Raw genomic sequence first — 12519 nt, 5'->3', positions numbered from 1 at the left:
CAATCACTGATCATTCCGGTTTTTTCAATTACTATTTTTTTTATTTTGTAAACGTTGGTTTCTAAGATAACCATCTCTTTACTACAGGAAGTAAAAGAGACCAAGCGCGATTAACCGCTCTTATTCTGAAAGAACAGGACCGGATGTTTTCACGGGTAGCGGGGAACATGAAAATAGTTCAGTAGTAAAGAAGCTACAGATTTAATTTTACGGGCTAAATATAATTGATATCCTGTCACACAAGTTAAGTAAAGATCGAATCACTTAATAATGAGGCTACACATATTTTGATATATGTTTATATTAACGCGGCAGCAGGAAATGATAGTAGCGGCTAATGCTAGCTGACCTGCTGTTGTGGTCGATCTGTGACTCTTTGTAAGAAACCACTGAAATGGAGTTTGGTTATAACTGTTCCGTTTTAACGGTGTGTAGGCAGTAAGGTATTGCGGACATCAGTCATATTGATTTTATATCATAGTAAAGGTTTCAACTGATACAAACAGATGGATAGATCCCCTGTGTTGAATACAGCTGGTGCAGAGAGCGAAGATTTGATGTGTGATTCAGTGAAATGCTACATTTGCCTGAATCCCTTTGAGAAGCAGACTGTGGGCTCTCTGGAGAACTGCCAGCACGTCTTTTGCCTTGAGTGTATTCTCCAGTGGTCCCAGGTAAACTCGCCTCACCTTTCAGAGATACTTTAAAGTCGTAAATGTTGTTTAACATTCTTTAAGAGCCACACCAGCTCATTTGATGGAAAATAGGAAATTTCGCTTGGGTAAAAGGGTGCATGTGCAGCATAAAAACAGTATAAACAAAAAGGCTTCTTCTGACACAGACTGAACTTAATATTAATGCAGTTAATCATTTTAACAGTTTAAAGGTGAGAATTTTAGATTTGATTTATTTTTTTTATTGATAAAATAATTTTTGCAAATTGTTGTAAATTAAGTTCTATGCTGTTGGCCAAATATAAGTAATGTAATGTGTTGAGAATTGTGTTTTTTCCACTGTTTTCTTGACATATTATAGCCAGCCCTGATAATGGATTAAAGTGATAGTGAGTGAGTAGTTACAAACATATGTGAATGAAATTTTAAGACACTGCTGTGTTCACAGATTTACTTTCTTTCTATTGATTTTCAGACGGCTAACACTTGCCCAGTGGATCGCATCAGTTTTACCTTAATCTACCAGAGACGGAGCCCTGGAGACGACGTTCAAAAGAAGGTTTGATGGAGGTGGCATATGGAAATCCAGCATTATATATGTGAACAGTGGGCTGAGGTATTTGTGCTTCCCCAGATCAAAGTGAGCGTACGAAAAAATGAAGATGGTGGTGATGAAGAGGAGGGGAGCAGTGCTGCGGTTATCTGTGAGGAATGTGGTCGTGGAGACCGGAGGCACCGGCTTCTGGTGTGCATACTCTGTGATTCAGGGTATGATTCCACCCTGTGATGCTTTTTGAATAGCGCCACTCGTGTTTTGCATGTGTCCCAGCTGGTGCTCATATGTACAGAACTACATTTTTTTCTTTCCAGTTATCATATGCACTGCTTGAGACCAACTTTAAACACGAGACCTGAAGGTGACTGGGTTTGTCCCGAGTGTGCGGTGACTCCTCATGTTACAGGTAAAAAGTGTGTAGTTAAAGGTTCGTGGCTAGAATAATGAGCCATTAAAAATGTTATGTTCCTTATATGCACTTACATGACATTTTTACTAAGTTTAAACCAATAACTAGGCCTGTGCAATGTGATGAAATATATCGACTAACAATATTAAAATGCTTATCTTTTCACTCTGTCGTTTATTTTGTGCTCAAAATAAAACTCAGAAATGTCAGAGCAGGCTTTTCCCAGCGGCACGCCATTTAATAAAGACTCAGGAAGATAACGAGATAGCAGCCATTACAACATATATTTATAAATATATGTGTTACGTTCCCCTAAAAAGGTCCAGGGGATGAAGGAGACTAACAAAAGGTGTCCAGGTTGAAAAAAGGACACAGCGAGGCAGAATGGTTAAATTAAAGAGACACGCACTCCTCTCTACAGAGCAGGAGAAAATGATCACCAAACACACACTGTATGGTTTTGTGCATTGGTCATGTCGCACAGCCCTATCAATAGCAAACAAAATCAGCAACAGAAGAGAAGAGCAGCAAAGGTCAGTGTCAGTAATAAGAAATGCTAGTTTTTCCTCTCAAGAGGGCAAAAATGTACATCAGTGCATTATGTTTATGATGCTGTTAATATCAACAGCTGTCAGTTTGAAATCAGATCTGGACAGGTATCTCAGAAAGGCCACACTCAGGAAGCACCAGTCACCAGGAGAAAATTACCCAACTTGCTTGTTGCTGGAGGTTTAAGCTGTTGATAAGTGAAATTAATCCCAAAAATGTATACGGTGCTGCACCAAAAACCCCTTGCAATTGCTTTGGCCATTAGCAGATTGCATACACACAACTGAACTGTGGCTAAACGATGTATCATTCCTGCCAAAAAAACAGCGACCAGTCATACCCAGAAACAGCAGGTAAGACACCTGTTGTAAGTACAATGTAATGCACCAAAAACTCAGGCATGATCACATGACGTGGGTGTACTTACTTTATTTAAGTATAAATAAAGTATATAAATACTTTATTTATATACCACTTTTCTTAACAAGGTTAAAGTGTTTCAGTGTTTCCTTTTTTTTTTAAAAGCGCATTTATTTCTGTGAACTTGTTGCTGTACAGAAAGCTCCCCGACAGAGGAGGAGATCAGTGATGGAGAACTTACAGATCTCCTGGCTGAAGTGGAAGAAATTCCCTCTACCAGCAGTCGTCTTCGGCCCTCCTCCACAAATCGGCCCAGCAGCTCCACCGAACGGCGACGCAGCGCAAGAATCCAGAACAGAGGCGGCAGCAGGCCAAGCTATGGACCACAAACCTCCTGGGTGGGTTCAGTATTACGCAGACTGCTTCTATTCAAAGAACTGTTGTTGTTATTGTGGAATTGGGAAAAACACAATTTTTCATTTTTTGCTGCAGCACTCTCTTTGCAGCCAGTTTTACCCAGCAACTACCAGCAACCTCCAGCAACCATTCACCAGCTAATCAGGGAATGCATATTTTCCCTGGCAACAGGAGAAACCGATTGCCAAGGGTCACCAACTGGTTCCTAGACCTGTGTGATTGAGGCTTAATGCAAATTACAAGCTAAATAGTAAATATCGTGTATTGCAAAGATAAGAATCATTTTTCTAAAAAAGTAAAGACATAGGCATCTTTTAAATTGAGCTGAATATATTTCGTTTCCATTGTCCCCTATAGTTTCGCTGCACAAATGAAGCACATTTTCTGTCACTATTACAGTGAAGAGAACGACATTCATCCTATAAACACTGAGGAAAAAGATTCAGATAATTGAAGTCCTCGTTAGGACTTAAGCTGTTGTCTCACAAGCAGTTCATCACAGTTATTTAATAACAGTGCACTTTAAATAAGGACTTCATATCTGAAGCATGTGACCCTTAAAACAGGATGTACAGATGCACACAAATCTAGCACCTAGACCCTGTTTAATGTGATGTTTAGGTTTTCTTTGTGTGTCTGTGGATGGTTTGTTGTAAAGTTGAAGGACTCCAAAATAAAAGTAAGAGCAAAGGATGCTTACTTAACTTAAGTTACCAGGTGTTAAAAACTCAGGAAGAGAAGACCTCGATCGTGGTTTCTCTGATGTTAACAATCGTGCAGTGCATACTTGTTACTGTATGAGCAGCGCAGCGGTGTTTAACCACACTTTCTACTCTGCTCACTGTTTTTTTTCCTGAAGATATGCCACTAATGTTGGTGCACGAAGATGTTTCCACCTGTCAAGCATCTGCACACACGTCTATAGTAGGCCTGTTGGTGAAGAACAGGGCAGCTGCTGCTGTCCCATCTAAACAAAAGTTTAGAGGAAGGAACTATCATTATTTTCCTTATTTTGTTCCTATTTAAAAAAAAAAAAAGATATTGTTGGAATACTGGATACTCATTTACAATAGTATGTACGAATATGCCTTATATCCCAAAAGTTCAAGCTTCAGAGTCCTGCAAATTGCTTTTTCTACAATGCAAAAAAAACAAAAAACAAAAACAAATTAAGAAACAGAACAACAGCATGAGTCAATACAAGATTATGCATTCTAAAAGGAGAAGGGGGAAAACTTCTGCATATTTAAATGGAAAATATGCTTTTGTTGAGATGTATAGAATATGTTAACTGTTTCAGGGTATGGAGATGCAGATTCAGAATTTGTACTGACAATTTGCTTTGAAAAAACAAAACGAAATGACTTTGGCAGCCCCTGACTTGCAAAAGAAAATAAAAAAAAATGTGCAAAGATAAGAGTACTGTAAGGCACAGTTTAGCAGTGCGGTTCACAACTGTACGTGCAGTTTAATGTTTTCCTTTGTTTTTGCTTGCTGCCAGCTTAGAGTAGAAAGGCGCTGTATAAGAACCAATCCATTTACCATTTATGTCTTTCTCACATCATTGTTTCACAGTTTGCAGTGTAGTTGTTCAGTGATGTGATGCTATGGTACAGTTTCCTTGTAGGTTTAGTAGACCCAGAAGTATATGCGTCAGCGAATATCTGTGTGATGAATTCTTCTCTTTTGGGCTGAGGCCTTGAACCTTTTTATAGAAATAATCACAAATTTGCAAGTATCTATAAAAGTCCTGCTTACCTACCCTCTGACTGGAAACCTTTGATCACATCCGCCCATGCACCTGCTGATGTTCTTGCTGCCCTCCTTGGTAATTCCCAGCCTCATGTTATATGCTACAGTACTTCTAAATACTGCCAATTAATTTTATTGCTGATGCACTTACTCAGTTTTAGAAAAACTGAGATCTGGTATTGGTGTAGGATTTAGTCTCTGCAATATCAGCAAGCAAAAAGTAATATAAAAAACCAAGGAAAAAGCAGACGTAGTCATTGCAGCGACATAATTCAGTATGAATTCAACAAATAAAGGCTGAAAACAGGATTCCAGCAATCAGACATGGAGGACAAGCTCATTGTCGTCGTCTGTGGGCAGGCTGAGGACTCTGATTCAACTTTGAATGGGCTTAGAGGAGAGTAAATATGTCAGCTATCGGGTGCACTTTTCCTCCTCTCACTAACTTTTGCGTGACACTATTTGTGGGTTTTCCCAACAGTAACTAGTAAGTAGGTTCCCCAAGTCAAGCTGGTTAAGTCAGCCGAGCCCCAGCTTCAGACTGCTCTACATGTTCTGAAAAAGCCCCCGTCACCCTGCTGTTAAAACCTTCTGTTGACAGCCAATCACAAGAAATCTGGCTTAAAGAGAGGTTGGCCTTAAAGTGGGAGGAGCTAAAACCGCTTTTTTAGGCAAAGGATGAACTGAGGCTCAGGACATCATAAATAAGTTTGTGCACTGTGATCCTTGGACTAAAGTAGAGGAAAAACATGTGGAGCTGAAATTGAGCTTAATTGTTTCCATATCTTTTTTGTCACATATCTTAAAACCATAAAACAAACTAAAACAATACAAAATACCAAAGATTATTCTGCTTGGGTAACTCGATCGGCCTCGGCAGCGAGTCCACGATTTCACTCCCAGCTGGCCTGACTGTTTACTGCGTGGGATTGTCTCCATTTTTTCTCTCCATTTTTATTTTGTCTCTTCTTCTCTCAGCTGCGCCGCTTTGGCATCTTCACAGCAGATCATCTGCATGTCTGTTGTCACTACATCCATGAAGCTTCTTTTCTTTCCTGGCTGCTCCATAGTCAACATCCTTTGTCCAGTATATCCACTATCCATCTTTTGCACATTTCATATGCAAAAGAAAAAAAATTACAAAGAATTAATGTGCTATAAAACATTTCATGGTGCATGACTTCAATTAAGACATTGTTATAAACAGTCATGCATCAGAGAGGAGGATGTCAAACTGCATTCATGTAATTATAAGTTGCCACACCATAAATTAATCTTCCCATGAAGCTGTTCTTGAACTCTGTGTAAATGTTTCTTATTTTTCAGCATGTACCAAAATATCTGCTGAGGGCATCAAAGCCTCCAGTTCCAACTGATAAAGCTCATAATCAGAGTGAAAGCAGCCATACTTCAGTCAGTAAGTAAACAACTGTCAGTACTGAGATACGAAGACTCACAGTTTCACATTTGCTTGTATAACGCGTGCGAATGTATGTTTCAGAGATAAAGAGCAGAAAGAGGGGGAGGAGGAAACGTGCAGCCTAAACTCTGCATTGCTGACAAGTGAAAGAAGAAAAGTCGGTCCGTCTCACCTGATCAGAATCAGCTTTTAGTACAGTAATGAGGTTGTGCAAAATTCATACTATGAATACTGTATTTGTGACCCCTCGTAATTTTCCAAGTACAGGAAAGAACCACATGAATGCTTCAAGACCATATCTGTTTTATACCCTCTCTAAGTGTCACAATCTAATGTTCAAATCTGTATAATTTATCTCTAGCTCTACGACAAACTCTGAGTAGCTAGATCGTGGGATATGTCATAGTTTAAATAGCAATACTGCACCAGTCTATGATCTAGAGCAGGGGTGGGCAATTCCATCCACCCAAATTGCTACGTAACAAACTAGGATTTTTGTGGAGGGTTGCACCAATGAGCTGAAATCATTTCTGCTCGATATTAATTTCATCTTTTTATAAACTGCTACAAGTAAAGAGTAGATGTTACAGTTAGGCCCTAATTGTGCTCCCTTGAAGAAATGAATTGATACCTCACATGTGAAGAAACAAAAACAAGCACTAGAATCCTGTTTGATCTGTTTGAGAACTTAAAACATTTGAAGCTGTTATCTTCTTCAGTCATGGTTTACCACAAATACAGCTTAACGCTGTGAAATGAAGAAAGAGCCTCAGTCTTAACATCACATCGATCACACAGCTTCAGGTCCTGAAGACGTTTCTCAAAATCTAGAATAGTCTGGATCCAGAGTGTGGATATCGCCATTAAAGACCCAGGTGCTACAAGTGACCACAAGGTGGCAGCATTGTATTTGCTGAGCTAAGTGCAAGAGGCTACAGTTTTGGTACAGCCCAGGTGGTTCAACTTTCAGGGAAGCTGTTTTCTATACAGTTTTTTAAAACCCCCAAACTTTCAATAAACGTTTTTCATTATCTATTGTTTTTTGGTTTTGTTTTAACTGCAGACCTCGCTCCAAGTTCATTATTCAACAATAAGAAAGCTGCTGAACAAAAATGCCATCCATAGGAGAGTAGTGAAAATTACTGCTGATCAAAAAGAGCATAAAGGCTCATCGTATGCCAAAAAACATCCTGGTGATTCCCAAGACATGGGAAAATATTCTGTGGACTGACAAAAGTTAACACTAACACATGATTTAATAAAAATGTCATAGCAACAGTCAAACATGTGTAGTGTGATGGTCTGGGGTTGTTTCATGGCTTCAGGACGGCAGTTCTTGTTACAAGAGTGGCGACAAATTATTAGATTTAGGAGAAAATTACTTTTTTTAGATACAACCAGGTAGCTTTTGTTTGATGATCTGCACATGGAAGTGTGACAAATGTGTGAAAAAAATCCCCTAAGAAATCAGGAAGAGGGCAAATATTTTTCAGGGCACTTCATAACCACAGAAAAACTGTGCAAACCTTTTGAGGTAAAGTTTACAAAAAAGTCCAACAGATATCAGCTCTTTGCCTCTGTGTCTTCTCTAAAGACCTAATCAGTCCGAGTTAAATACCAGACATAGCTGGAACTCTACAAACACACCCGTGGATTAATATGTAACCCACAGTTATGCTAAAAATAAAATATTTCCTCACTTTTCTTTCACCAGCTTTTAAACTCAAAGGAAACCAGTTTTACAGCAGCAGTGAGGCAACAATGCCCCCTTGTGGTTATGAAGTTACATGACACCCCAAGATTATTACAATTCACTGAGAGGGTAACCTTTATGTAGTGGTCCTGACAGTTCACTTAATGATGGTGCTGAAGGAGAAATCATGGGATATTAAAGGTCAGTGGGATTCTTCTGGTCACTGTGAATCTCTAATTAAATAAATAAATTAGTCCCCAATAGTCGAGCTTGACTCACGATGTCAAGCAAAAGACAATGGTTTAATGATTTAAGATGAAATATTATGCTTTTCCTTATTTCCTGTCATATATTGTTTATTGCAAATACGAGGTCAGTGGGTGTACAAGTAATCTCCATGACTCCTTCAGTGGTGGTGTCTGAAGGTTTCATGTGTCTGACGCAACAACTCTGTGAACTGAAAAACTTTGAAGCCAGTCTCTGGGAGTCTAAAATATTTGTAATTCACATTAAAGTGTCAATCTGGGAGCAGACATAGCAGCTCAGTGTTTGAACTGTTATATCTTATGATAGATGTATGTGAGTTTGCACTTATGAATGCCATTAGTCCTTTTTTTCTTTTAAACCTACTCTTAGATCTGTGGAACATCACTAAGAGCGGATTCCATTTAAGGCGCACAGCTCTCACTGTGAAAACAGAGGCTCCACCCACTTTTTGTACCAACCTTCTGTTTGCAAGGAACAGCCAATCAGAGGAAAGCTGGCTTAGATTGATTACCTGAAACCACTTGTCTTAGACCTGAACTCAGGGCTGTTTTAAAGCTAATGTATGTAAATTTAAATCATTCAACAAGTCCGAGGTTTAGTTTTTTTTCTTAATTGACCTGAAAAAAAGCACAATTTTAATTTCATTTTATATTTGCTATTTTGTTTTCACTAACTTTAGTAAGCCATTATATAAATTGTGTTTTTTTTTTTCTTTCTTTCATTTATTATTACTCAAAATTTGTATATAAATTCATATTATGGTTCATTTTTAACTGCTGTGACAAAGGAATTACCTGACTTTTGGATAAATAAAGTGCATCTTGTCTGCTCTTAAGAGCACCTCATGGGCACATCAGCCAGCAGAGGTGTTGGAGAGTCAGAGCCTCAGACTTCAATAGCAAGAATTTCCTCTGATCATGTCTCATCCCGCCTCCCTCAGTAGCGCCAAGCCATCACCTAGCAACACCAGCCTCCCTGTCTCCTCAAAATCTTGCAGACACACTCACACCCATGTGGTCATTTGATATTAAATCCATCTTTTGATGTCCTCAGAGCAGAATACGTGAAAACAGTCCCAGAGATGGAAGAAAAAAATAAATCATTCCACTAACATAACCTGCTTAGCCATCCCTTTACTTCATTCCACTGTGACGATATCAGAGTGAAGTTATTAGAGCTCATGTATCCGTGTTTGTTTGATCCGTGCGTGTGTGAGTGTGTGTGTTCAAAGGCCGGGGACTTATATGAGCCTGCAGCATTTCTTGCCCTACTTTCCCCCCAAAACAACAAGCAGGGAAAAACAAAAACATTGTTCAGGCGTGTTTGCTGAGCAGAACTGATGAAATGGGCAAAATATACTGACCGAGATGTCATGAGGTGTGTTAGACAAAATGTACACAGAAAAGCACTCATTTTGTTTGTTTGTATAACCTTCCCTCGTTGGGGAGCTCTCATAACATCAAATCCATATTCATACATTTTATTCTAAATATCTAGGCTAAGACATCCTTGGAGATGTAGTATTTCTTCATTATCTTCTGGGTCTACCCGCAGGTATCTGACCATTTGGAAGGATCAAGTTCCAATGGAAAGCAACCAAGAGGCATGAACTGACAGTGTTCAGCAAAAAGGAGAAATAACTCTGCTCCTCGTAGAGTCTCTTAGGGCCACCCTGAAGAGGAAGCTTATTTTGGCGCTTGGCGTCTGCATTCTTTCTCCCAAAGCTCGTGACTATATGAGTGTTGGAACAAGGACGGCAGCTGGAAAGCTTTGCCTTCCGCTTTACTGCTGACGCTGCACCTATCCACACATCAATGTCACTTTACTTGTGAACAAGGCCCGGAGATATTTAACCTCCTGTATTTTGCACAGCAACTCAATTCAAACCCTGGAAATGTAGTTAGAGACTTGGAGAGCCGTCTATCTGACTGCCTTGAGGGACCACCAGGGTTGTATGTTTGTCTAACACAGAGCTTTGCAGGAGCAAAGCTGGGGTCAAAACGTGGCAGCGGCAGCTGACTGTGGCACTTAGAGGACAGCCCTCAATTATTTTTGGTGCATGCTGTGGTTTGAGGATGATGCCAAGACCTGCGTTGGCTGTTTGCAGTGATACCACAAACTCCCGCAGCAGCTGCCTCTGTTTTAGGGAGATGTCATGACCAGCTAGTGTTGTTTGGGGCGATGCCATGATCTGTTGCTGCAGCTGCCTCTGTCCAGAATTGATGCCCAACCTGCCACAGCTATTTGGTGATAATACCACAACCTACTGGTGTTTGGAGGTGATGCAATGACCCACCACAGCTGCCTCTGTTAGAGGAAATGCCATAATCTCTTGCAGCAGTGGCCTCTGTCTGGAGATGATGCCCAAACTGACACAGCACTTTGTCTTGAGATGATGCCACTACCTACCGTAGGTATTTGGTGATAAATCCACAACCTTATGCAGCTGTTTGGAAGTGATGTCATGACCTACAAATGCAGTTTCCTCTTTTTGAGGTCTGGAGGAGATGTCACAACCACTACAGCTCTTATGAGGTGAGGCACTGACCACCTGAGCAGAGGTATGGTGCTATTTAATTATGTTTTGTAGACCATTGTGTACATGTTGCAGCTGTGTGCTGTGATAAGCCAGCATGTCTTTAGTCCTGTCTTCCTTTTCTCACCCCAACAGGTTGTGGCAGATGGCCCCACACCTGCCTGAGCCTGGTTCTGCCGGAGGTTTCTTCCTGTTAAAAGGGAGTTTTTACTTCCCACTGTTGCCAAAGTGCTTGCTCATAGGGGGTCATATGATTTTTAGGTTTTTCCCTGTATGTATTACTGTAGGGTCAACCTTGTGGGGTTCTAAATCTTCTTTATAGATTAAGAACTTCTTTATTCCTGGAAATGTGTGAAGTTTTAAATAGATTTTAAGGATTTATTGTTCCTCATTTTAGTTTGCATGAGAGTGTAATTATAAAGCAATTTGGTCTAACGTCTGTTGTTTTAAAATTTGCTACTTAAAACAGAACCTGAAACTTGAAACCTACTGTTGAAATCACTGAAAACTGTCCACTTCGTCCATTATCTGAGCTTCATGCTGCTTCATCCCCTTCCCAAGTAAAACATGTGGAACCACATCAAAGCAAGTCTTTAAAAATGTGTTTTAAGAAGTGATTTAAAGGAGTTTATTTAATTTCCAAGCCTAATCTCCTCAGGCAGTTTGTTTAAAAGTGAAGGGTCTCTGATAGCAAAAACATGCTCTTGACTTTTGCCAGAAGGGCCTAAATGTGACACTGTCTCCAAAAATCAGTTTGCAGCTGAGCTGCTGCTTTCTGACCCAGATGGAGGAGAGAGAGATTTTTCATTCATGCCAAAGACGAGGGAGCTGCAGTAATTAGGTCTTGAGAAAATAAATGTTGGAATGACTTTCTCCAGTTTTGAGTTTGAAAACATTGGTTTTATTAATGTATTTATTGTGGTTCAAAGTTAACCAAATTGAACTCCTGTGTTTTTGGCAATGAGCTTTGCATTAGTGGACAAGGGGCCAAGAGAACTCTCAGTGATATTAATACGGTTTGTGGGATTGAACAATAGGATTTCTGATTTTAATAAGATAATAAGTTGATAGAAAGTTTAGTGGCATACAACAATTCAAAATCAAAAGGACACTTTAAAACAGCGGCTAGGCTTTGAGGCTTTTAATAACATAATTTCTGTAATACTGCCTCTGTAGAGCACCACAGTGGATCTCAGCAATCAAGACTTAGTGGAAATGTAGACTTTTAGCTTTAATTCAATGATTCTACACAAGTCTAGCACAAGAAAAATGTTCACCTCTGGATTTAAAATAAGACTGTTGAGTATACGAGCCTCTCAGCTGGCTTTGGGGTGAAGTAAGGTGTAGGGACAGATTGTTGGCCCGTCATAGGACCAACGTAGAGAGACATAACTGTGCATGCGCACATCTTATTAACATGATTTGCATGTCTTTGTATTGTGGTAGGAAACAGGAAGACCTGAAGAGGAACCATATGGGCACAGGGAAAACATGAAATGGCTACCTTGTGACCCAAGCTCTAGTGCAATAATTATTTTTTCTAAAGAGGTCAGCTTTTCTGCTGAGATGACGTATATGACAGCGTTTGACCCGTGTGACTCTGGATGACCCAGTCCCTGATGGCCTCATACTTTGTGGTGATGATGTGGATTGCTCGGAATACCAGACTTAAGTCCAGCTGACTCAGTGAAACAGACTTCCTGAAGAGTATTTTCCTTTGTTTAAAGTTCCATCCCTGACCCAACACTCACCTTCTCCTCTAGTAATGATATCCTGTCACTCTCTCCCTCACAGGGAATCACTGACAGAAACAACAGACTGCAGACGATGAAAAGCTGCAGAACTAAAGGGCTTTGCACTGTAAAGCCTGTGATTCCTTAAGCAAT

General features: G+C 39.9%; 1 protein-coding gene across 2 annotated transcripts; it reads left to right on the top strand.

Annotated features, from left to right (window-relative positions):
* The first annotated feature begins 116 nt into the window (after positions 1 to 116).
* On the top strand, positions 117 to 11667 carry LOC146494268 (PHD and RING finger domain-containing protein 1-like). Of its 2 annotated transcripts, XM_085146617.1 has the most exons (7): positions 117 to 674; positions 1150 to 1233; positions 1309 to 1442; positions 1545 to 1636; positions 2747 to 2946; positions 6044 to 6134; positions 6219 to 11667. In XM_085146617.1, exons 1-7 carry the CDS (start codon positions 507 to 509, stop codon positions 6260 to 6262), a joined length of 813 nt encoding a protein of 270 aa, XP_085002743.1. In that variant the 5' UTR covers positions 117 to 506; the 3' UTR covers positions 6263 to 11667. The 2 variants fall into 2 exon arrangements, with proteins under 2 accessions (XP_085002743.1, XP_085002744.1); XM_085146618.1 differs by lacking the exons at positions 6044 to 6134; positions 6219 to 11667 and adding an exon at positions 3041 to 6037.
* Positions 11668 to 12519: the final 852 nt, after the last annotated feature.

This window comes from Neolamprologus multifasciatus, chromosome 20 (genome assembly GCF_963576455.1).
Source record: "Neolamprologus multifasciatus chromosome 20, fNeoMul1.2, whole genome shotgun sequence".
NCBI classification, from domain to species: Eukaryota; Metazoa; Chordata; class Actinopteri; order Cichliformes; family Cichlidae; genus Neolamprologus; species Neolamprologus multifasciatus.
The sequence above is the reverse complement of the archived record's forward strand: the minus strand, read 5'-3'. Positions and strand labels throughout refer to the sequence as shown.